Here is a 22,364-nt window from a genome sequence, read left to right as displayed (position 1 = left end):
CCACCAGGGGGCGGGGCTGGCTGGCATGTGGTGCTGGGGGATTGAACCGCGGTCCCTGTGCTTTAGCTGAGCTTGTTCTAAGTAGGTGCTCTAGACCACCGAGCCATCTCACCAGCCCTATTTGGCCTTTAAAGTACCTGCTGGGTGTTAGATTCGGCCAGATTGGATCATGCAGTTCGCCTAGGCACTTTTAGCATAAGCTCCATTAGAAGCAGAGTAGAGATTGCAGTCACGCAGCCTTGGAATTGCGTGTTGAGAGTGAATGTAGCGCTGGAAAGCTTGGGGAACTTGCTCTTCCCAGCACTGGGCGGAAAAGTCAGTTATTGATTAATCTGTGTTGACAGAAAGTGAGTTTCAAGACCTTTCAGTTTCCTGTGTATACTTGGCCACCCGATAAAGGTTTTTAAGTCAACTCTGCTCAGTTTCATTGACTTAAACGTGTGGAATGAAGGGGCCAGGGAAATAGCTCAGTATGGCAAGCGCAAGGGCCTGAGTTCAATCCCCAGTTCCGCAAAAAAAAAAAAGTGTTGAATGACTCACAGCAGAGAGGGAGCTACAGAGCATGGCCAGGTTGGGGTAGAGATCCTTTGCAATTTGGCTGTAGCCTTTGTTACCAACTTTACTTCCTGCTTCCTTGCTCAAATCTTCAACTTCAGTCTGCCTGTGCCTGGAATAAGCCCCAGACACTGTCATCCCTTGCTTGCCTTACTCATCTGCTGGTGACATCTTGCCTCTTCTAAAGAGGCTTTCACACGCGTTGTCTTCAGATGAGAATTGCCTGGTAACCTCCCCTTCTCTCTTGGATGGTTGTTCAGTTGTGGGGGCTTGTTTCTCCCATGCTGACCTCTGTGTGTGTGTGTGTGTGTGTGTGTGTGTGTGTGTGTGTGTGTCTTCTCTCTACAAATGCAATTCCTCTGGTGCCTTGTGACAACAGCTGTTACAATAATATTCTTATCCTGAATTAACTGAGACAGTCTCATGGTTTTAATTCCCTAATTTCTCACATGGAAAATTTTCTTTTACTCCCTCCCTCCCTCTCTCTCTCTCTCCCCCTCCCTCCCTCCTTCCCCCTCCCTCCCTCTTTCCTCTCCTCTCTTCCTTCCTTCCTCCTCTCCTCCTCTCCCATTTCTCTCCCTTCCTCCTCTTCTCTCTCCCTCTCTTGTGGTGCTAGAGCTTGAGCCGATGGCCTTGCGCATGTCAGGCAAACACTACCACTGAGCTACATCCCCAGCCTCTCGTCTTTGTAAATTAGAAGCAAATTATCGGCTGCTACCTTTGAAGTTCTACAGTGTGCTTCAAACCATAGCACTTTTTGTTCTTTAATCTCTCAAAACCTTGTTTGCTTTTTAAAAACCCATCTCTAACATATAAAATCCTTCTTTCCCAAAGATCACCTTGGCCTTTTGTGGGTGGTATAGAAGGTACACAGGCGTTTCCTCTTGTGTAAGCCTCAGCATGTCTGAAACCTGTACACATTTCTGAGGTCACATTTTGAGGGATGGTGAAAAATAGAATATGGTATAAATATTCACAGTACAGTAGGAGATATATATATATATATATATATATACATATATTATATATATATTTGGTACATGAATATGCCATAGTTTGAAGGCTACACTCTAGAACAAAATGCAGAATTTTAAAAATTATATAGTCAGCTAATGTTCATTGAGAAATCTATAGAAAAAAAACCCTGTAGAGAGTTCATTATATATAACATTTAACGTATTATCTTCTAGCCTTTTTCCTGAGCACCAATAAGATTTCTCAGTTCTACCTTACCATTCACTGAAATTACTTTGTTTCGGTTTTTGTTTTTTTTAGAGCCTCTCACTGTGTAGTCCATGCTGGCTTGAACTGGCTGTGTAGCTGAAGGCAGCCACAAACTCAGGATGATCCTCCTGCCTCAGCCTCCTGAGTTCTGGGATTATAGGCATGCACCACCATGCCAGCTAGAATTATTTCTATATGTTATGTGAAATTTTATGAATATTTGAAGATACCCAATAGGATGGATAATTTATGTAACCAGTTCCTTATATGTACATTTAGAATATTTCCAAATTTTTATTACTACCAGTGAATGTGTGCATAACTTCTATCTCTGGAGTGAATTTTTGGTATATTTTCTTAGGGAAGGTTAATGGAAGTGGAATTGTGTGGATAAAGGAAGGGATAAGGTTAAGCCCCCACCACCCATCGCCAGATTACCCCTCTGCTCCCAGGGAAGCCATGGGGGGCCTGGTGGATCCTGACCTCCTGCTGCCCGCGGCAGCCTGGGCCAGATGCACCTGTGCTCCTCCTCTTCCCTCTCTAGATCCCGACCTTGATTGACCGCATGCTCGTGTCGTCTAACACAAAGACTGGGGCTGCTGGAGCGGAGGCCTTGTCTCTTCTGCTGAAGAGGCCGTGGGACCCTGCTGTCGGTGTCCTTTCTCATAATAAGCCAGTAAGTTGGGTGAAGGGGCTTAAGAGTGACACACAAAATGGTTACACTCGGGTCTTGTTACCCTGGCAAGAGGGTGCTACATGGCTTGTGTACCTTCTTTTATTAATAACTTGTTCTTGTTAGTTTGTTTTTGTTTTTGTTTAATGGTACAGTGGTTTGAACCCAGGGAGCGTGGAGCTACATCCTCAGCCCCTCTACTTTTTAAAACTTTGAGGCAGAGTCTTGCTGTGCTGCCCATACTGCCTCAGGCTCCAAGTCACTGGGATTGCAGGCATGTGCCACTGTGCTTGGTAGTAACTTGGTTTTTGTAGAGCTTTGCATACATAACAGTCAAACCCTGAGAGATGCTAGATGCTTCTCCCTCACTAGCTCTCGGGTGGCCTTCTCCCCTCAGAGCAAGCTCCCAGGCTCACCTCTGATTCTCATCGCCTCTTCGGGCCCCTCCAGCTCCATGTTTCCCACCTCACGCCGCCACCGCTTTTGGCAGTCTCAGCTCTCCTGCTTAGGCAAGGTATGTGTGGGCCTCCGGAAACGTGGGTTGGGAGGACAGAGAAGAAACTTCAGGAGTCAGACGGGTGAACTTGGACCTGGAGCAGCCCCCTAACCCTGCTTGTTTGTGTTTGAGTGGTGCTTACTCAGGGTTGGAGGGCTGAGTGGGTCAGGCAGAACTGACGATACAGAGCTCACCTCTGCTGGCTGGGTGTCCTTGTCTCCTCTAGGTCATCCCTGTGGCCACCCACCTGCTGAACAGTGGCAGCGGGGTGGGTGTTCTGCAGTGTCTGGAGCACATGATTGGGGCAGTGAGGAGCAAAGTGCTGGAGGTGAGGTGCCCTGCTTGGTGCCGTATGGGGCACTTGGCATTCTGGGGCTGGTTTGCCCTTGTCTGGGCCTCTTGTGTTAACAGTGTTCTTTCTTTTCCCAAAAAGATTCACAGCCATTTTCCACATAAACCTGTTATTTTGATTGGCTGGAACACCGGAGCTTTGGTGGCCTGTCATGTAAGTAACTTCCTTCTCATTTGGAGGAAATTTCTACTGTCACTTAAGAAATTGGAAATTGTCTCGGGGTACAGTGCTACCATTACTGCTCACTGCTGCCTGGGAGCCCTTTACTGTTGTATTTGAAACTGTGGAAGATAAGCTTTACTTTTTTTTTTTTTTTTTTTTTTTTTTTAATATTTTTAGAATATTCATTTTATTCTTTTTTTTTTTTTTTACTTTTTTGTTTTTTAAAGTAAAACAAAATTTCATGACTAAAGATAACAGTAGTTAACAGACTGTGTATCATACTCTTAAAAGCTTTAGTTTTTTTACTTTCTTATAGAAAATTGTAAGCAGAAACAACAGCAGGGAAAGTAAACTCTTGGGCCTCTCCCCCAGCTCTGCCCGTCATCAGCTCCTAGTCAGGCTTGTCTTAACCTTGCCTGGTCTCTTTCTCCCCCAGGTTTGGCTCAGTTCAGCTCATTAGCCCAGGCTGGTTTTGAACTTGTGATCTTTCTGCCTCAGCCTTGCAAGTGCTAGGATTACAGATGTGCTTCCTTTTTACCCCACAGGTTATTTTGAAGAAAGCTTGAAATTAATAGTGCTGGAATTTAATGTTATGTTTACATTTGTTGTCTTTGTAAGACCAAAGGGACTTGTTCATTATTTTTTTTTTTCTTTTCAAAGTTTTATTGATAAACATATAGCAATGAGACAGTTTCAAATCAAATCGAAAGTACAGTTTCAACAGGGACTTGTTCATTATTATTTTTTTATTTTATTTTTTATTTTTATTTTTGGCAGAACCAGGGATTGAACTCAGGCCCTTGTGCTCACCAGGCAAGCGCTTATTCTATTGAGCCATCTTCCTGGCCCGGGACTTGTTCATTATTATCTTAGCTTCTTACGTCTGCCAGTTAATGTATCCCTGACATGTCCAAAGCCTCATTCTTCTACCAAGTATGACCCCCTATAGTAGGAAGGCGTCTTGATTATATCGCCTGCAGGCCCAGGGACAGCAGAACCCAGCACTGACTGCTCTGAGCAATCTGGGGTGGCTGGGAGCTATTCTGAAGCCCAGCAGAGCAAAATTTTCTCCACTTAAAGGAAAATGACAACATTTGTATTCTCTTTTTTGTTTTATGTGTGCTGGGCTTAAACCAAGGATCTCTCTTCTACCACTGAGCTGCATTCCCAGCCCAGCAGTGCATGTGTTCTCTTTGTTTGTCTTAGTACCAGGAGAAACAGCAGGACCCCTGTATTCAAGGGAGTGACTGGACTGGGTGAAGTGTTAAGCCTTCAGCCATCTGGCAGTCCTTTCAGGGCCCCAACTGAAAGGCTGCTAGGGGCTGCTTACAAGACAGGGCACCTTGTGTTTCATGATCTTCCACTGCCTCGATGGCTGACTCCTCTGGAATAGCACAAGGGCAGGGGAAGTGGGACTGGCTGCTGGGGTTGGACCACATCTGGATCTGGGCAGGCTGAGATGCAGTGAAGTCAGTTGCCCTTCAGACGGATGGTGCTGTTCGTTATTCACAGGTGTCAGTGATGGAATATGTCACGGCTGTTGTCTGTCTTGGGTTTCCTCTCCTTACTGTGGATGGCCCTCGAGGGGTAAGAATGAGGTGAAGCTGTACGCTGGGATAGGAATGAAGGGAACACGGGGTGGGACTGTGCCCTGCCTGGCTGGGGTCAGTGTTCTGAGAGGGTGAGCAGACTGAATCTAAAACCTGTCCCTATTGCAGGATGTGGATGATCCCCTCTTGGACATGAAGACTCCAGTCCTATTTGTCATTGGTCAGAACTCTCTGCAGTGTCACCCTGAAGCCATGGAGGACTTCAGGGAAAAGATACGGGCGGAGAACAGCTTGGTGGTGGTGGGAGGAGCTGACGATAACCTCAGGTAGGCAGTCCTCAGGACTGTGCAGAGCGCCTGGCAGAGTTAGAAGAGTGCTGGGGGGGCAATGTTAAATACCAACGTGGTGCTGTTAAGAAAGAGCATTGGGGGGCTAGGGAGATAGATGAGCGATCTAAGCACCTGCTTAGGCAAGCACAAGGATTTGGGTTCCATCCCTGATACTGCATGCTGTGCCAGCCCCGGAATCCTGGGAACACCTTGCCAGCCACTAAAACTAAGCGTAGTGTGCATGCCTGAAATCCCAGTGTTGGGAAGGCTGAGACAGGAGGATCACTATGAGTCTGAGCTGCATAGCGAGACTCTCTACTAAATAGATAAATAAGTAAATGATTTATTTTTAAAAAGTAGCATTGAGCTGGGCATGGTGGTGGACACCTGTCACCTGTAATTCCAGCATTCAGGAGGCTAAAGCAGGAGAACTTGAGTTCAAGACCAGCATGGGCTACAAAGTGAGCTCAAGGCTAGCCTGAACTGCACTGTGAAACCCTGTCTCAGATTCCCGCCCCCCCCCCAAAAAAAAAAGGATTAATACTTTGTAGAAAGTTTAACTTCAGATTTATAAAAGGTGGTAAAATTAGGTCAGAGAGTCACCTGTACCTTTCACCTAGATTTCTCGAGTGTTGACATGTTGTATAATAAATATAATTCCCAAAACAGGAGAATAGCACTGCCATGACGGCCTTATCACAGCTGCAGACTAAGACGTCATCCATTATTGCCCCGATACCCTTTTCTGACCCTGATCCAATCCGGGATCACACTTGTCCCTCCTTCACCCATCTCCTTTACAGTTCCACAGTCTGTCTTCCACGACTGTGACATTATTTTAAAGACTGCTACTCAGTTGCTTTATAGGTTATCTTTTAGTTTCAGTTACTGACATTTATTCTGATTGCATCATGATGTGCCTTTTTGACAGGAGGGCCTCAGTGTGTGCTGCCTGCTGCCTCCTCTCAGGAATGCCTGCCACTGAGCTGTCCTAGCACCATGAGTAGCAGCCCTGAGCCCTGACCACATGGTTAAGGGCGCTGCTGCCAGGTTCTCCGCTGTGAAATTACTGCTTTTCTGTGTAATTAGTAGCTGTCTTATGGGGGAAAGATACTTTGAGTCTTTGTAAATACACCTTTTGTCTACTTTCACTTGGGCTGGCAATTTAAAATTTTTATTCCTTAGGATGAATGTGAGCATAGCTGTTACTTGTGTGAAGCTCCTTGGGTATCTTTCAGAGTATAAGTGCAGGGGCAGGGCTGTAGCAAGACGGCCTTGCTCATTGAGACGCCGCTCAGCTTGCTCACAGTGCCAGGCACGTGGGCCTGGAGTTAGATTTTCATGGCATGCTGAAAACAAGAGTGACTTTGATTTGGTCTTATGTTCCTATGCACTCAATCTTACAGATTAGTTTTTGCTGTATATTTAACTAGCGAGCTTAAAGTTAAGTCCCTGCTCCTGTCTTTCCAGTTTGCTCTGTAGATTTTGCGAAGTCCTCCTGGCTTTGGTGATTCTTCAGCTTTTTGTTTAATTTGATGTTTAGTCTTTGAATCTCATTGCTGTATTTTCATGTAAACATGTTTTTCCTAGTATTTCAGACATTCTTTGATATGAAAGGAGAGGAGGAGGGGAGTTGATAGCAAGGCTACCACATTACAAAACTGGTTGGAGATCTTCTCATAGTACTACAGCCTTGGCTGAGAATTGGGAGACCTCAGTCTCTACCTCTTTGCCTAGAAGGTTGGGTACATTACTTAATACAGGCAACTGTGTGCTGATGTGAGTAATACCAGGTTTTGTTTTTGGAGATAGGGTCTCACTTTGTGGTACAGGCTGACCTTGAGCTCACTGTGTAGTCCCAGCTGGCTCAGTGATCCTCCTGTCTCTAGCTCCCAAGGTCAGGGATTACAGCCATGTGTCACCATGTCCAGCTTTACCGAGTACTGTATACAGGATCAGGCACTTAATAGGCAGTCAACTAGGGGGTGTTATTGCCCATCCTATAACATGGAGACCTGGTTTTTCTTTGTCAGTCCCCTAGTTAGAAGCCAGAGTTTAAAAGCTAGCTTTTGGTGGGGGGAATATAGCTGTATAGGCATTTTTTCATCTCTCTCTTTTTTTTTTTTTTTTTTTTTTGGTGGTACTGAGGATTGAACACAGGACCTTGTGCTTGCCAGGCAGGTGCTTATGCCGCTGAGCTGTCTTCTAGGCCTCCTTTCACAGCCTTGTAAAACTAGCCAGTAAGCCTCTATTTCTTCTAATCCAATAACCTTGAAGTGGATGGGGGCCCTGCTTGGGCAACTAGGGTGAGGGCCTAGCAGTCCACGTGGACTTTACCTGTTAAGCCAGGAGTTTGGGACTTTCAGAGTCCACAGTCCCAGGAACTGTGCTTGGTTCTTTATATAGGCTGTTTTTTTGTGTTTCTAGTTTGTCTTGAACTCACTGTATAGGCCAGTCTGGCCTTGAACTGGAGCCAGTGTCCTGCCTCAGCCTCCTAAGTGCTGGGATTGTAGGCATGTGCCAGCACACCCAGCTGTACAGGCTGCTTTGTTTAATCCCTACAACTGCCTGAATAAGGTATTAGGATTCCTGTTTTGGCAGACATAAAAATAGGCTCAGAAAGATTGCATCACCTGCCTTTAGCTAATGTCGCTTTTATCCCCAGGCCTAGAAAGCAATGAGGATGACGAATCCATTCTTCCACAGGAGGCCATTGGCTGCTGTGTTGAAATATTAAAACATTTTCTCTTTTTTCCTCTTAGAATAAGCAAAGCAAAAAAGAAATCGGAAGGTTTAACTCAGAGCATGGTGGACAGATGTATTCAGGTACTGTTGCCTTGCGTCTGTCTCAGCTAGACTCTCCTTTCTCTCCATTTGAGGCTTAGTTTTGTTGGCCGCAGCCTCTGGCTCCGAGTGCGCAGGGGATCCACTGGGCCTCGGGTCGGCCTGAGGTATACACAAAGCAGGGGGAAAGGGGGAGAACGGGAGCAGAGAGTCATGAGCTGAGAAGGTGGGAGGCTGGTGAGGCGGGGTGCACTCCCATCCCCTCTACTGCACCCTTCATGGCGCCTGCTGGAGGCCAGAGCCGAGGTGGAGTCACTGAGCTTCTGGGTGCTCCCTGTTCTCCTGAGGTGGCCTCAACAGTTTTGGCTCCTTCTGACACTAGGACGAAATCGTGGACTTCCTGACTGGGGTTCTTACTCGCACTGAGGGCCATGTGGGCTCAGAGCCTCGGGACCAGGATGCCGAGAAGAAGAAGAAGCCCCGCGAAATGTCCCGCAGAGACCTGGCCTTCGAGGGCCCTGAGCGGGGCAGTCGGCCTGCTTCCCCGGCTGCCAAGCTGCCTGCCTCGCCCTCAGGCTCAGAGGTAGCGCTGGCTGGGAGGGGGCGGGCCAGGGAGTGAGGACCACATCTGTGGCTCCCTGGAAGTGCCTGCAAGGGAGCTCTGGGGGACACCCTAACGATGGTGGCCCAAAGGACGCTGGCTCACCTCTTGGCTTCTCCCTCTGTTCAGGATCTCTCCAGCGTGTCCAGCAGCCCCACCTCCAGTCCCAAGACTAAAGTGACCGCAGTGACCTCCGCCCAGAAGTCCAGTCAGATTGGGAGCTCTCAGCTGCTGAAGAGGCACATGCAGCGGACAGAAGCTGTGCTGACCCACAAACAAGCCCAAGGTACAGGCTCTTGGCCTGGCAACCCCCAGGGCATCTGCTTCTGAAGTCGTCGTGCAGCACTAGGAAACATCTGATCTGCAGCTTTCTCCAGGGGGTGTGAGGGGCAACCTTCCCCACATCCTTGTCCAGGCAAAATTTGGTTGAAATGAATCCCAAGGACTATGCCTCAGTGGGGTTTTCTGGTCCCTAGTTACAGCTTTCCTTGTGCAGTGAGAGTTGGGTTTATGAGATGGCCGTGTGTATGCCAGCCTACGCTCTTCCTTTTTTTTTTTTTTTTTTTTGGTGGAACCGGGGATTGAACTCAGGCCCTTGTGCTTGCCAGGCAACCACTTATTCTACTGAGCTATCTCCCCAGCCCTACGCTCTTCCATAACATTCAGTGGGAAGCTGCGTCTTTATGTGCTCCAAGCTCCACCAACCTCCCCTGTAGGCAGGGCTCTCTCCAGATCATACCTGCAGGATGACACTCTATTCACCAGATTCTGGGGGAACTCTCTTGGTCTTATGTTCTTTATTTTGCCCTGAAAGTTAAGCTTCCTTTGGTGGGATCCTGGTGGAAGTTGGCCAGGGTTCTCTGCACATAGGTTTTAGATGATGCTGGGGAAACATTTGCATAGTTGAAATTAGTGTGGAGAGTTCAAGTGCTCCACGAGGAACTGTAGAAATAGGACAGCCCGGGAATCAGAGAAAGCAGCAGCAACAGCAGTCCCCACACACACCAGGATCCAAGTTGCTGCCTCTTCAGCACTGGTGTTTGACGCGGTATCAAGAGCAGGTGCATTTGATGTTCTTGGGAATAGCTACTGAGAAGAGGCAACGGCCAAAGCTGGCTGTTAAACAGAGGATGCCTCGGGCAGAGTAAGCTAACCTTGCTTCCCCTGTGTGGCTGTTAGTAGAGCCCAGGCCTCTTATTGCTCAAAATAGGAGCAGAGGTGTACGTGTGGTTGAGGGCAGAGTCAAAGCCCCGCAGGTCTGTGAGGATGCTCTGGGAGCTGGCTGTTCCTGAGTGGTGGCCACAGCCTAGTTGCAGGTGTCCCTTGAGACATGTGATGAGGACAGATGAGCTGCTTGCAGTCCTCTGGGAAGTGTGACGGTCCAGAACCTGAGGAGTTCTAGAAGACTGATGGCTGAGTTGGGTTCAACACAGGGCTTAGAGGCTCCCGGGGGCAGCAGCAGCGGTGGCAGGCTGGCCTTAGCAGAGCTGATGGACAGGTAGGGACCAGCAGCTCACGCAGAAAACCCCACCGTGGCCTTCAGTGCCCTGGTTCGCTGACTCTCGTGGCCCAGGAGGCCTGTGCGTGTTGTCCTCAGTCTATGGAGGTTGTGTGGAGCTACTTGCTCATGGCAGTGTGAGACCTCAGAAGGAGCTGGCCATGTCCGTCTTTTTTTCTCACTCTCTCCTTCCTCCTTCCTTGGCTGGCTGTGATTCTGTAATTCTTTCTGATTCATTCCAGCACAGTTTGCTGCTTTTCTGAAACAAAACATGCTGGTGAGGAAAGCTCTTCCTCCCGGCACCTCCTGTCTCGTCGGTGAGTATGCTCTTGCTCTCCTGCTTGCCCTCTGCTTTCTGCTCTTCTCCCTGCCTGTCTGCCACGTGTTCCGTGTCCTCCTGTAGCTGCTCTCTGGCACCTCTGTCTCCTGGTTCTTCCACTCACCTTTGCTTACGTGGTCGGTGGCCTCTGCTCTTTCTCCATTCTTTTTGCTGGCTCCTCATAGTTTGCTTTTTCTCTCACTTGCTGTGGCTCTCAGCTGTGCTTCTCCTTTGTGTGCCCAGTGCCTGAGTCTGAGTCTCCCTGTCTGTCTCTCCCTCTCATCTGTTTCTATTTCGGCAGCTGCAAGCATATAGCTGCTTCTGTGTATGACACCTGTCACTCCTATTTCTCTGCCTGTCTTCTTCCTCTGGTTGCGGCCAGCACACCTGTCCCAGAGTTGTCTCTCAGCTGGTGACACCCTCCTCATGGGCCCAGGCCAGGACCCCCTGCCCCTCCCGCCTCTCAACCCTGCATGCCTGTACTGATGGGCTGGGAGGCTTCCGATCTAGAGGAGGGAACCACTGCAGGGACCCGAAGAGCAGCTCGAGTCCACAGGCCAGCTATGTGCACAATGTGTCTGTGGGAGTCAGTGCAGGGAGGAGCCCGAGGTCGACCAGCACTGGCACAGATGACCTAGGGACTAGTTGGTGACATGGGCTATGCTGTTAGGAGAGCCACCATGAAGTCCTGGTGCCTGTGCTCATTGCCTCTGTTGACCAAGCAGGCACTCAGCCTTGGGCTCTTAGGGCAAGAGATTCCTGAGAATCCTGTAGAAAGTTGCCGTGTGACACTGGGTGGCTTGCTCTGCTGAATGCTTTGTGCAGTATTCGCTGCCACCAGTTGTGGGAAGACGTAGGGAGGGCTACAACCAGAAAGCAGGGCTTGGGGAACCTCTGGTCTGATGCTGCCTCTGTGGCCAGGGTCAGTGCATCCTCTGTCCTCGTTCCACCAGCACATGCAAGGTCCCTTCCATGTGCTTCAAGGTCAGGTGACAGATGGAGTGGTACCATCGCCCAAGAAAAGCGAGGAGGGGTCACCAGGCAGGGCCTGAGCTGGGGCTTGCAGCATGGTGTGAATATGGGGCAACGTGCCCATGCGCCCCCTCAGCAACATTGTCCTGGCTGTGCAGGAGCTGACACGCACTCCCTGTCTTAGTTCCCATTTCCTCAGAGCCGGCAGAGGAGACAGAGAAGGAGGAGCTCAGGGTCCAGCTGAAGCGGCACCACCCCTCTAGCCCCCTTCCTGGCAGCAAGGCCTCCAAGCGGCCCAAGATCAAAGTGTCTCTCATCTCACAAGGGGATGTGGCTGGAGGGGCTCCAGAAGGTAAGCCTCAAAGAGGAACTGAGGAAAAAAAAAAAAAAAAAAAGAGGAACTGAGAGATACCAGGTACAGGTCTCAATTCCCTGGGGTGATTGTGATCACCATGCACATCTAAATTGTACCAATAAACTTAATTATGGAAAATAAAAAATTGCTTGAAAGGTGAACCTCGTGGCTGTGAGAAGCGGTCTGGCGCTGGAGGCACAGAGCGCTGCCCTCTGAGGCAAGCCTTGGAGCTTGGAGGGGCAGCGATCTATAGGGAACAGGAGCTTCAGAAATGGAAGGGGGAGTGACCCCAACGGCCCCCGTGTTGACCTGGCTGTTCTTTCTGCCACTAGGCCCTGTCTGTAATACGGTGTCTTGTGCTCCTCTAGGTTGTGGACTATGGAAGGGTAGGGCCGAGCAGAACTGACCCTGACCTTGCGTCTCTGTTTTGCAGCTGCAGGAGGAAAGCCCATTACTGTGACGCTGGGACAGGCGTCCGCAGGGACCAAGGAGCTCACTGGGCTGCTCACTACCGCCAAGTGAGTTATCCACTAGGGCTCTCCAGTCCGTGCTTTCCCTTCAGCCCCGTCTGGCTCTTTTGTGCTTCAGGAATATGATGGATTCCAGATTCTTCAGTCATGGGAACATGACTGCTCTCTAGTTGGGACTTTCTGTCTTTGATTTGGGTCTACTGAGCATTTGTTCACTGTTAGGTGGAGATTGTAACATCTTGTTGGAAGGACTAGGTTCTCCAGGCCTACTTAGGACCAGTAACCAGCTTCAGGAATGGATCAGGAAGTCTCAGGCTCTGGACTGTTTCTAGGATTAAGGGCCTTGCTGGCCCGCACTAGCCCTCGCTGTGTCCAGAGCCTGCTGCACACTGGACCTGGACCACTCAGCTCCTGTCTCTCTCCAGGTCAAATGTTTCTGAAGGCGGAGCCACGGCCAGCCCCGGGGTCTCCAGTGGCACCTCACCCAATGCCCTGCATGCGCTCCAGAGCCGCCTGGTGGCCACATCTCCTGGAAGCTCCCTCCCAGGTATACTGTCACCCAGTATCCCCCAGCACGTCATCCTGCTGGCAGGGGGTCCTGGACAAGCCTCGAGCTGGCCCAGAAGGGTACAGCGCAGTCATCACAATGTGGGTGGTCAATGGTAACAGACACTTACTGGAAGCCAGAGTCAGTGTGGGTGGAGAGAACTCCTTAACCTGGATGTCTGCAGTGAGCACATGTTGCTATCTTCGGAGGTTTTATCCTCTCCTATAACGACTGGGAACAGGGTTGGTAATGTCACTTGGTGTTGAGCACTTGCCCAGCAGGTACCAGGTCCTGCTTCCATCCCCTGCATGGGGACAGGGTTAAGGAGATAGGACTAAGGATGAGAAATAGCTTGTCAGTGATAGATGCTTTGTGTTATATTTGGGGTTTTAAACACATATGACTGAATACAGCTGCAAAAAGTGCTGTACTAGTTATTAGCAAAATGAACTGCTTCCCCGCCTGTCCTGTCCTTCATTTTCTCTAACCCCACCTGCACAGAGAGGCAGTCAGCTGATCCCACAGGCTGGCACTGTAGACCTCCCCCTCCTTCAAGAGAATCTCCTTTTGGTGCCACGGCCGTGGGACTGCATGCAGGTGAAGTGTAAGTCAGGTGTCTGGAAGCTGTGGGCCTTAAAAAGCCCTTCCTGGGCTGGGCGATAGCTCGGCAGTGTAAGCACCTGCCTGGTAAGTGCAAGGTCCCAGGTTTGATCCCCAGTACCGTGTGCCGTACCTGGCCCTGTGTGCAGAGCCAGCCACTGAAACTGGGCATGGTGGTGCACACCTGTAATCCCAGTGCTTGGGAGGCTGAGACAGGAGGTTCGCAAGTCCAAACTGTATAACAAGACCCTGTACTGAGTAACTAAAAAAGCTCTTTTCCCAGTGCTGTCCTGAATGTGGGACCACCTGGTGGGAACTACCAGGTTCAGAGCAGGCTGAGATACACAGCACAAATTCAAGGTTGCGTCTGCGCACCATGTCGTGCTGGTGGTGACCCTCCTGAAGCAGAGTGTCCAAGGACGCCCAGGAGTCAGGCAGTGTGGCTGGACCATGTGGCTCCCTTGGGGACCTGTGCCCAGTTTGCTGATGCTCATTTTATCCTCTCCTAGGGGCCACTTCAGCCAGCAGCCTCCTGCAAGGCCTCAGCTTCAGCCTGCAGGATATTGGCAGCAAGAGCTCCAGTCTCCCGACAAACCCCTCTTCGGGCCTGGCTGCACAGGTGGGCTCCTGCTTCCACAGCCCAGCTGGCTTTGGCAGGGTGGCGGGCCTGGAGTCAGCAGGTCAAGGGCAACCATCTAGGAGCTGCCGGTGGGGAAGGCCCGTTGCTTACTGTGTGACTGAGGGCAAGTTTCTTGGTCTTGTTCCCTTTTTTGTAAAATGAGATCGTCATAGTAGCTCCCTCCAGCTTATGAGGACTAAAGATGATATATGCCAAGAGCCTGGCAGAAAACCTGGCCTGTGGTGGGTACTACGTGTATGTCAGCCTTCAGCGGTGTGCTGTGGGCACTCCATGCTCGAACCCTGCTGCTGGATGTCACCTTCTGACTGCTTGGGCTTGTGTGTCCCACAGGCCACCAGTGTGAAGCTGTCCACCCCCATGCAGAGCCTGGGTGCCATCACCACAGGCACCAGCACCCTTGTCCGCACCATTCCAGTGGCCACCACTCTGTCCTCCCTGGGCACTGCCCCTGGTGGGAAGCCCACGGCCATCCACCAGCTTCTGACCAACGGGGGCCTTGCTAAGTTGGCAAGCAGCCTTCCTGGCCTGGCTCAGATCTCTAACCAAACTTCAGGTGAGTCTGGTGAGAAAATGGGGCTATTTTCCGCTGGGGAGCTCCCATTTTGTGTGGGCAAGGTCTAAGCCCAACTCCATTTGTCCTCGGAGCACCCGCAGGTTCAGCCACGTGGACTCAGCCCTAGGGAGGCCAAGGCTGTACAGGCCATGTCCTGTTGCCCCTTGGGGTTGCTGACTGAGAGTGCAGTGCCCCGCTGGGAGGACGCTGAGGGGTGTGTCTTGTGGGGAGCATTCTCTCAGGAGTAACAGGGAAGCCATGACCAAAACCCCTGTTTCCCTCTCCCTCTTTCCCCTTTTCTCTTTCTGCCCCTCAGGCCTGAAGGTCCCTACCACCATAACTCTGACGCTCCGTGGCCAGCCAAGCAGAATCACCACGCTGAGCCCCATGGGTTCAGGGCCGGCCGGGCCTGAGGAGCCTGCGTCCCAGGCGCTGGCCTCCAGCTCGCAGGTGAGTGCCCAGGGAAGCTTGGGCAGCCAGCAGCCGACTGGAGGAGCTGGCCTGCACTGCTGCTGTCAGCAGGCATTGCAGGTCCGCTTGGCTTTGCCGCTGGAGCAAGTCAGGGGCAGTTTGAGGCTGCTTAGATAGTAAATGCCCGAGTGCACGGTAGTGGCAGCACCAGGCTGCTTACCCGCTTCCTCCTCCGCCTACCCGGCCCATCATTGGGAGCTATCGGAATGCTGCTCAGCCCATTCTCTCTGCCTAATGCCTTTTCACATCTTTGTGTTGGTTGCTGTCCTCTTAGGGCATGGCCCGTCCCAGTAAGTCACCATCACTTCTTACCCAACCAGGTTCCTGTGATTTTTGTTGATGTTGGCTTGATTTTGTATTTTGTAGCTAGGGTCTCACTAGAGGCTAGTATTTCCTTCCTGAACCTCCTGCCTCAGGCTCTCAGGTGTTGGAATTGCAGGCCCGTGCCTCTACCCTGGGTCCAGTGTACCCTTTTCAATAAAATGTTTGTAATCTTTAAAAAGTTCCAGGGGCCAGGGAGATGGCTCAGTAGAATAAGTGCTTGCCTGGCAAGCACAAGGGCCTGAGTTCAATCCCCGGTTCCACAAAAAAAAGTTCCAGCCCAGTAGAGTGGAGTGTGCTTTCCTCTACAATATGCTCTTCAGCTGGGACCGCCGTGTGTGGGAGGGTGCTCTTCCTTCCTTCTACACCCCTACCTGGGTACGACTGGCAGGTGACAGTGCTAAGCCACCCCACAGCCCTTTGTCTCATCTGCTTTTAGGGAAAATGCTGTGTTGAGATTGATGCCTGATACTCATTGGGCTCACCGTAGTATATTTTTGCAGGGGGCTGGAAGCATTTTTACTCATTTTTTCAACTGCAAAAGCAATTTTGCTTGCTTTAAATTATTCAGTCACTGCAGAATTAATTTAAAATGAAAACTTCCCATCATGCTATTCCTAGAGAAGGTACCCACCATAATGGTTGCTGTGAAGCAACCATACTTGAAGATTTTTCTTGCCCCCCACAAAAAAAAGATTTTTCTTCTTATACACAGTACATAATTTTGAGGAGGCAGGAAGGATTCATGGTATATGAATAATTTTGTAGCTAGCCTTTGCTTGTAAGTCATGTTTGGGACATGCTTCTATATGGGTGACATGGAGCCATGGCTCCCCTCTTAGAGCCTGGCTAGTGTTCCACTGCATAGATTTATGAAGGTATGTCTCCCCCCCCCTGGTGATAATGGCGGTTGGGTTGTTCTGTGCTTTGGCACAGTGTACAACTTTACTTGGGATTCTAGAGACCTTCTGGAAGCTAGATAGAGAGTAAGTGGAGGGTACAGGCTTTCACCTGTGCCCAGCCGCTGGCTGGCTGCCCTTTACATGGTTTGTAATCTTCACTTCTAGTCACAGGCATGAGAATACCTGTTTTCTATAATACGCATTTTTCCTTGACTACTTCTGATATATTTTCTTTTATGAATTGCTTGCCATATTCACCTGCTTGTTTGAGATTTTTGTTTGTTTTTTAATGTATTTGGTTGTTATAGGATCTCACTATTCAGCTCGGACTCATTGTGATTCTCCTGTTTTCACTCTCCAGTGCTGGGATTACAGGCGTGTTTCACCACAGCCAGACTCTGGCCTGTTTAGCCCACCTTGGGGACGGGACTGGTGTATGTAGCATGTGGTGCCAAGGGTTGGACCACGCTTCCTGCACTTGCCTAAACTTGCCTAAGCAGGCGCTGTAGTCCACTGAGCTATCTTGCTGCCAACCACCCCCCACCCCGCTTTTTTTTTTTTTTTTTTTTTTTTTTCCAGTTTTAAGACAGAATCTCTGTATAGTTCAGGCTGGCCTTGAATTCACTGTGTGGCCCAGGCTGACCTGGAACTCATGGCAATCCTCTTGCCTCAGACTCCTCAGTGCTGGGATTATAGGTGTGTACCAGGCCCATCTATTTGACGTATTCTTTATCTGGTATGTAGTAGTTTCTATTTCTGAGTCTTCCATTAAGTGTACATTTAAAGTTTTTGTATGCTAAAATGAAATAGTGGGCTGGTGAGATGGCTCAGTGGTCTAAAGCACCTACTTAGAACAAGCTAAGCTAAGCAAAAGCACAGGAACCGCGGTTCAATCCCCAGCACCACGTGCCAGCCAGCCCCGCCCCCTGGTGGGCTGAGCTGCCCCCCCCCACAAAATTAATTAATTAATTAAAAAAAATCTCTGGAGATGTAAATATTAAAAATAATAATAATAAAATGAAATAATATTGTGTGTTTCCGTAATAGGGCAGTGTCTTATTTTTTCTCATATTGTAATGCATTACAGTTATATACAAATGCTACTTTCCTTAGTAGTTTGGTAAGGGAGATGGCTCAGTAGAATAAGCGCTTCCGTGACAAACGCAAGCGCCCAAGTTCAGTCCCTGGTTCCACCAAAAAAAAAAAAAACAACTTCCAGTGATGTCGTAGTAGTTTGGTGGAAGTGGTATCCAAGGCCATTCGGGGCTGTTTTAGGCCATTGTGGCCTTTGAGGATGTCACATTGATGCACAGCTAGAGTGCAGGTCCCCGCCTGTGTTGCTTCCTCAGTGGCAGGTGATCTTCTGCAGCGTGGCAGGCCTGGGGAGCTGGGCAGTGCCAGGAAAAGAGTAGAGCCTTATCTTCAGGGGCTAAATCAAGGCCCAGGACAAAGATCAAGTTTTTGCTTTTGTCTGATGGTGGCAACATCAGGTTAGTTTGCATGTGGTAAAGGGTATGATTGTTAGGAGGGTGTAGTGGTGGGCCTTTTCCTATAGGCAAGGTGTTACTCAGTCAGGGTTTCAGTAGTTGCTGCAGTGTTCACACTGCACACAGTGATGCTGAGGACAGGAGCCAAGTGGGGGCGGGGCAGCCATCCTTTCCCAACTAGCTTTGTGATCTCGGGCAACTTGCCTTACCTCTCTGGGCTACGGTTTTCTAATCAAGTTCAGTGGCTTAACTCGGTGACTTTTGTGGTTGGTGGGGTTAGCAGCGCCTCAGCACTTTGGAAACACAAATATTTGAAGATTGAAAAACCACCCATTTTGGGGACTGGGAATATAGCTCAGAAGTAAAGTCCTCAGTTCAGTTTCCAGCACACACAAAAAACCCACCCATTTTTGGCATGTGTGAGACAGTTGGAAATTTGTATTCTCACTTGATATTAAGGAGTTGGCAATCTTTGCGTGTACGATAATGGTGTTGCATTTAAGTTTTAAGAATACTTTTTTACTCTGGGGTTACCTACTATACCATTTCTTCATAAAATCTACTTAAAAAGGACTGTAAGCTAGGTCTAGTGGCACATGCCTGCAATCCCAGCTACTTAAGAGGCTGAAGCAGGAGGATCACAAATTGGAGACCAGGGGGCCTGCCCCTTAGCTCAGTTCTTTAAGTGGCTGCTTCAACAGAGCAGTTGAAGCCAGCCAAACCTGCCCTGAAGGCATTCGGAGCAAAAAAAAATCCTTCTGCCTTTTTTAGGAAGAATATATGCAATGTGTTAATTATTGAATCTGTCCTACCAATTTGGTTTGAAACTGTCTCATTGCTATTTGTTTCTCAATAAAATTATGGCGGGGGGGAACCAAAGTGGAGACCACAGTGGGCAGCTTAGTGAAACCTTGAAATAAAAGGACTGAGGATGTGGCCCCATGGTAGAATGCCTTGAGTCTGACCCCCAGTACCAAGGAGAAAAGAAGGACAATAGTAAACCCCACTTAGACTTCCGAAAGGTCACTGAAAACTGGTGTCTGGCACTGATTAATAATAACTGTTTCCATAATAGAAACAGACACGTTGTGCCTACAGTGCACAGGCTGCTGAGGAAGAGGAGGAACGCTATGCCTGGCATCTGAGCCCTCAGATGAAGGAGTCCTTGCTTGCTCATGGTCACCCGCGCTCCACTGTCCTCCTGGCCACTCTTGGCCTTGCTGAGCTGTAGCCCGGGACAGTGGCCTCCCTGATCCTTGCCACAGCCCCTGAGCGCATGGGCTCTTGCAGGCTCAGACGTATTTAACTGGCTCCATGGGAGCTGCCAGGGTGGGTCCCTGGAGCTTTTGAGCATCTGCCGTCTCATCCCTTCCCATCTCTCCATCCTCCCTCCCTCTGCTGTGTCCTCTGAATCTCCCAGGTATGAAGTCCAGAAAGGTGGTAGGAGACTCAGTGCCCTTGTCTACTTATTTCCTTCTTCCTAAAGTGGAGCGCTTCAGAACCTGACACTGTTTTTGACTACTAGTTTTTGCAGTGCTGTGGATTGAATCAGAGCCTTGTGTGTGCTGGGCAAGGGCTGTGTCCTTAAGCCCCACGCCTTGTCCCAAGGCTCAGCTCTTTATGCTGTTTCCCACACATCTGCAGAGTGACTTAAGAAATGATGTCAGAACAGTTATGGAAATCTTCCCTTTAATTCTGTCACTCTTTGTGACTTACTGGTCTCTTTCCTGTCTCCCTTCCTATCATTTGTGAGAGCTGACCGTTGTGGCTGAGCACATAGAATATCCTAGGTGCTTTCTGTGGCCTGACTCAATCCTCACAACCATCCTGGGAAGTAGGTACCTGTGTCCCATTGGTGAGGAAAAGGAGGCTCATAGGGCTGGGCACTGTGTGTCCTGAAGTGAGGGGTGCCTCTTGATTGCAGAATCTGTGTCCTCAAAATCACATGACTGCCAAAGCACATACCCTTGTGTATCTGGCTGTTTCCTTGTCCAGCCTGTTCTTTGGAATACTCGGGATGGGGTAACAGGGTCAGGGGGTCGGGTGTGAAGCCTGCAAAGCTCTGACCTTTGCTCATTGCTCTCCTGCCACAGCGCCTGCCTCCTGCGCCCTGAAGATGCTGTCATGTGTCCTCCTTACCAGGTTGATGGTAGTGGCCTCACAGTGGCTCTGGGCACATGTGCACCTGCTGAGCTGTCCAAGCATCTGGAGACCTCTCATGGCAGTCACTTTGCCTCTCTGTCAGCTGTTTTCAGGGTCAGACCTCTGGGTCTTAAGCAACCATGTGGCCGGGTGACACGGTACCTGCAAGGGAAGCGGCGCCCTCCAGTATTGACTCTGGGTCCCATATGCCCGGCCTCGGCACAGGTGAGGCCCTCATGGACCAGAGGCACTTCTTCCTCATGCTGGTGTGCTTGACCTGCTCACTGCGTCTAACAAAGGAGCCTCCTTTCTGCAATCATCCTTGTACCTGGCTGGAGAAGAGGCCACACCGTCGGGGCTGCAGAGGATCGGGATCAGCCTGGCCGGTTGGCAAGGTCAGAAGGCTATTGTGAACACCTCTCTTGCTTCACCAAGAAGCCAAGGAAACATCTTTAGAAACCACACCATATAAAGAGAAGCCTGCTAGGAACTCCCAGATGGAGGTGAAAACTGGTTGTGTCATCTTTCCACCCCTTGGGCACACTAGGATGTGGGGAACATTGCTCCCTGCACATGAGTGCTGGCCCCTTCCTGTTTTCATCATGCTGTGGGCAATTCCCACGCCCAGAGAACCTGTGGGTCCAGAGGGGCAGAAGAGGAGAAATGAAGCAGTCCTTGGCACAGACTGTTTGACCTTGGGGCTGCGTGTCTGGCACCCGAGGACTTGGTGCTTAGCTAGAAGTGAGGAGCAGAACTTGCCAAGCTGGGGGAAGCCCAACCCCCATCTGTGGTGAAAGGGTAGAGCAGGGCCAACAGCAGGGGTGATACACTGGTCCAGCTTGGGCCTCAGGCAGTGAAGAACATGCTTCGGTGTTTCTGTTACACAGCTTCCTTCCCTAGAAGCGTGGAGGTTTATGGTGGTTATTCTGGGTGGCATTCCTGGTGCCAGCCTGAGCCCTGAGGGCTGTGGTCCTAACGAAAGGGGCTGGAGTGCTGGGACCCTCCTGACCTTGTCACAGGGCTTGTGTGCAATGTACTATGGGATTTGGACCTGCACCTGGGCTCAGTGCAGGCTTCCTTCCCTCCCATACTTAGGCTGTTCCAGTCCAGGTGATAAATAGGGCTCAGGGAAGGGGCCTTGAGTGCGATGGTTCAGTCCAGGTCCTGACCCATCCAGGCCAGGCCAGGCCAGCGTGTCTTCAAGCCTCACCTGCGTGCTGGGTGATGGCCAGAAGGGAGCAACACAGCTTGTAGTCGCAGACGGGCAGGTTGAGGGCATAGGTGGTGAGTGGAACAGCTTCCTAGACCCCAGGCCCTCTCCCTTGCCTCCTGCTTAGATTCACATAGAATTAGGCTATTATTTTTGCATTAGCTGTTAAGTTATTGCCTTCTGAAATTCAGAAGGCATCTAATAAATTTAAGGAAGATATGAAATGTGGAAAGCACCCAGGGGTCAGTGTTGACAGTTTACAGGTCAGATCAGAAGATAACAAGAGAACAGAGAGGAGTAAGATTTGGGCTCTGTGGAGAGGGCCCTGAGCGCCCCTCGTGACTGCAGCACAGCCCAGGCAGCACTGACGCCGCCCCTCACAGATGGGGCCAGAGCGCCGCCCCACGTGTTGCTCTGTCTTTGTGCTCCATCCCCCATTCCCTGAGGGTGACTGCCAAGGCGCTCACCGCACACCTTGATGGTCTGCACACTGCAGAGAGGGCTCTGAGAACGCTGCCTACCACATGGAGGCCGCCAGTGACGGAAGTCTAGCATCGGCCTCCCCTGGGCCCTCTCAAGCCACGCATCCTACGGTGTCTCCATTGTCTCGCAGCAGGTTCGGAGGCCACGGCCTCAGGAGGTGATGCTCTTGGTGGGAAATGTAGAAGGGTCACAAAGGCTTTAAATTGTTGGACAGCAGGTGTGTGTTGCTGCCCTGTAGGTGTCATTGGCTTTGGAAGAGATTACCGAGGAACAAAGACCTGCCTGCAAGTGGTCCCACCACCAGAACAGTCCTGGCTGGAGCTCAGCCTCTGTGTCTACTTAGCAAAAATAATTAAAAACACCAAAACAGACCTTTCCGTTTATTTTCATTTGTCTTCAGTGTTTGCTCTGGGTTCCCCAGTGAGTGGGCACGGTGTGATACCAGTGATGGTCTCACCAAGGTCGGGTGCTGTGAGGTGGGTACAGTACCTTTCTTCCTGTGAGGAAGCGAGCGTGGAGAGATCACGGCAGGCAGCAACAGAGGAGCACTGGAACCTAGGCATCTGGTGGCTATGCCGCCCTGCTGCGTGCTGAGGCCTGTGATGGAGCCCACTGGTGCTGATGTGCCCAGGAGGTGGCGTCTCCCTGGCTCTGTGTGACGCTTCTCC

At 50.2% G+C, this 22,364-nt stretch overlaps 1 protein-coding gene across 7 annotated transcripts in view; it reads left to right on the top strand.

Annotated features, from left to right (window-relative positions):
• Positions 1-22,067, top strand: part of Kansl3 (KAT8 regulatory NSL complex subunit 3) — a 41,743-nt gene extending 19,676 nt beyond the window's left edge. For 5 of the 7 annotated variants that reach the window (XM_023717402.1, XM_023717404.1, XM_023717407.1 and 2 more), the window contains 17 exons: positions 2,324-2,455; positions 2,850-2,966; positions 3,175-3,276; positions 3,382-3,453; positions 4,975-5,049; positions 5,181-5,338; positions 8,104-8,167; positions 8,508-8,708; positions 8,856-9,012; positions 10,467-10,541; positions 11,700-11,867; positions 12,304-12,388; positions 12,766-12,887; positions 13,997-14,106; positions 14,458-14,680; positions 14,997-15,130; positions 19,955-22,067. In XM_023717402.1, the coding sequence (XP_023573170.1) occupies positions 2,324-2,455; positions 2,850-2,966; positions 3,175-3,276; positions 3,382-3,453; positions 4,975-5,049; positions 5,181-5,338; positions 8,104-8,167; positions 8,508-8,708; positions 8,856-9,012; positions 10,467-10,541; positions 11,700-11,867; positions 12,304-12,388; positions 12,766-12,887; positions 13,997-14,106; positions 14,458-14,680; positions 14,997-15,130; positions 19,955-19,975 (2,016 nt within the window). In that variant the 3' untranslated portion in view covers positions 19,976-22,067. The remainder of the gene's footprint in view (positions 1-2,323; positions 2,456-2,849; positions 2,967-3,174; positions 3,277-3,381; positions 3,454-4,974; positions 5,050-5,180; positions 5,339-8,103; positions 8,168-8,507; positions 8,709-8,855; positions 9,013-10,466; positions 10,542-11,699; positions 11,868-12,303; positions 12,389-12,765; positions 12,888-13,996; positions 14,107-14,457; positions 14,681-14,996; positions 15,131-19,954) is intronic. The other 2 variants (XM_023717403.1, XM_004633165.2) reach the window with 2 other exon arrangements.
• Positions 22,068-22,364: the final 297 nt, after the last annotated feature.

The sequence above is a fragment of the Octodon degus genome, unplaced genomic scaffold, assembly GCF_000260255.1.
Source record: "Octodon degus isolate 3935 unplaced genomic scaffold, OctDeg1.0 scaffold00052, whole genome shotgun sequence".
NCBI classification, from domain to species: Eukaryota; Metazoa; Chordata; class Mammalia; order Rodentia; family Octodontidae; genus Octodon; species Octodon degus.
This window is presented reverse-complemented; position numbering and strand designations above follow the sequence as displayed.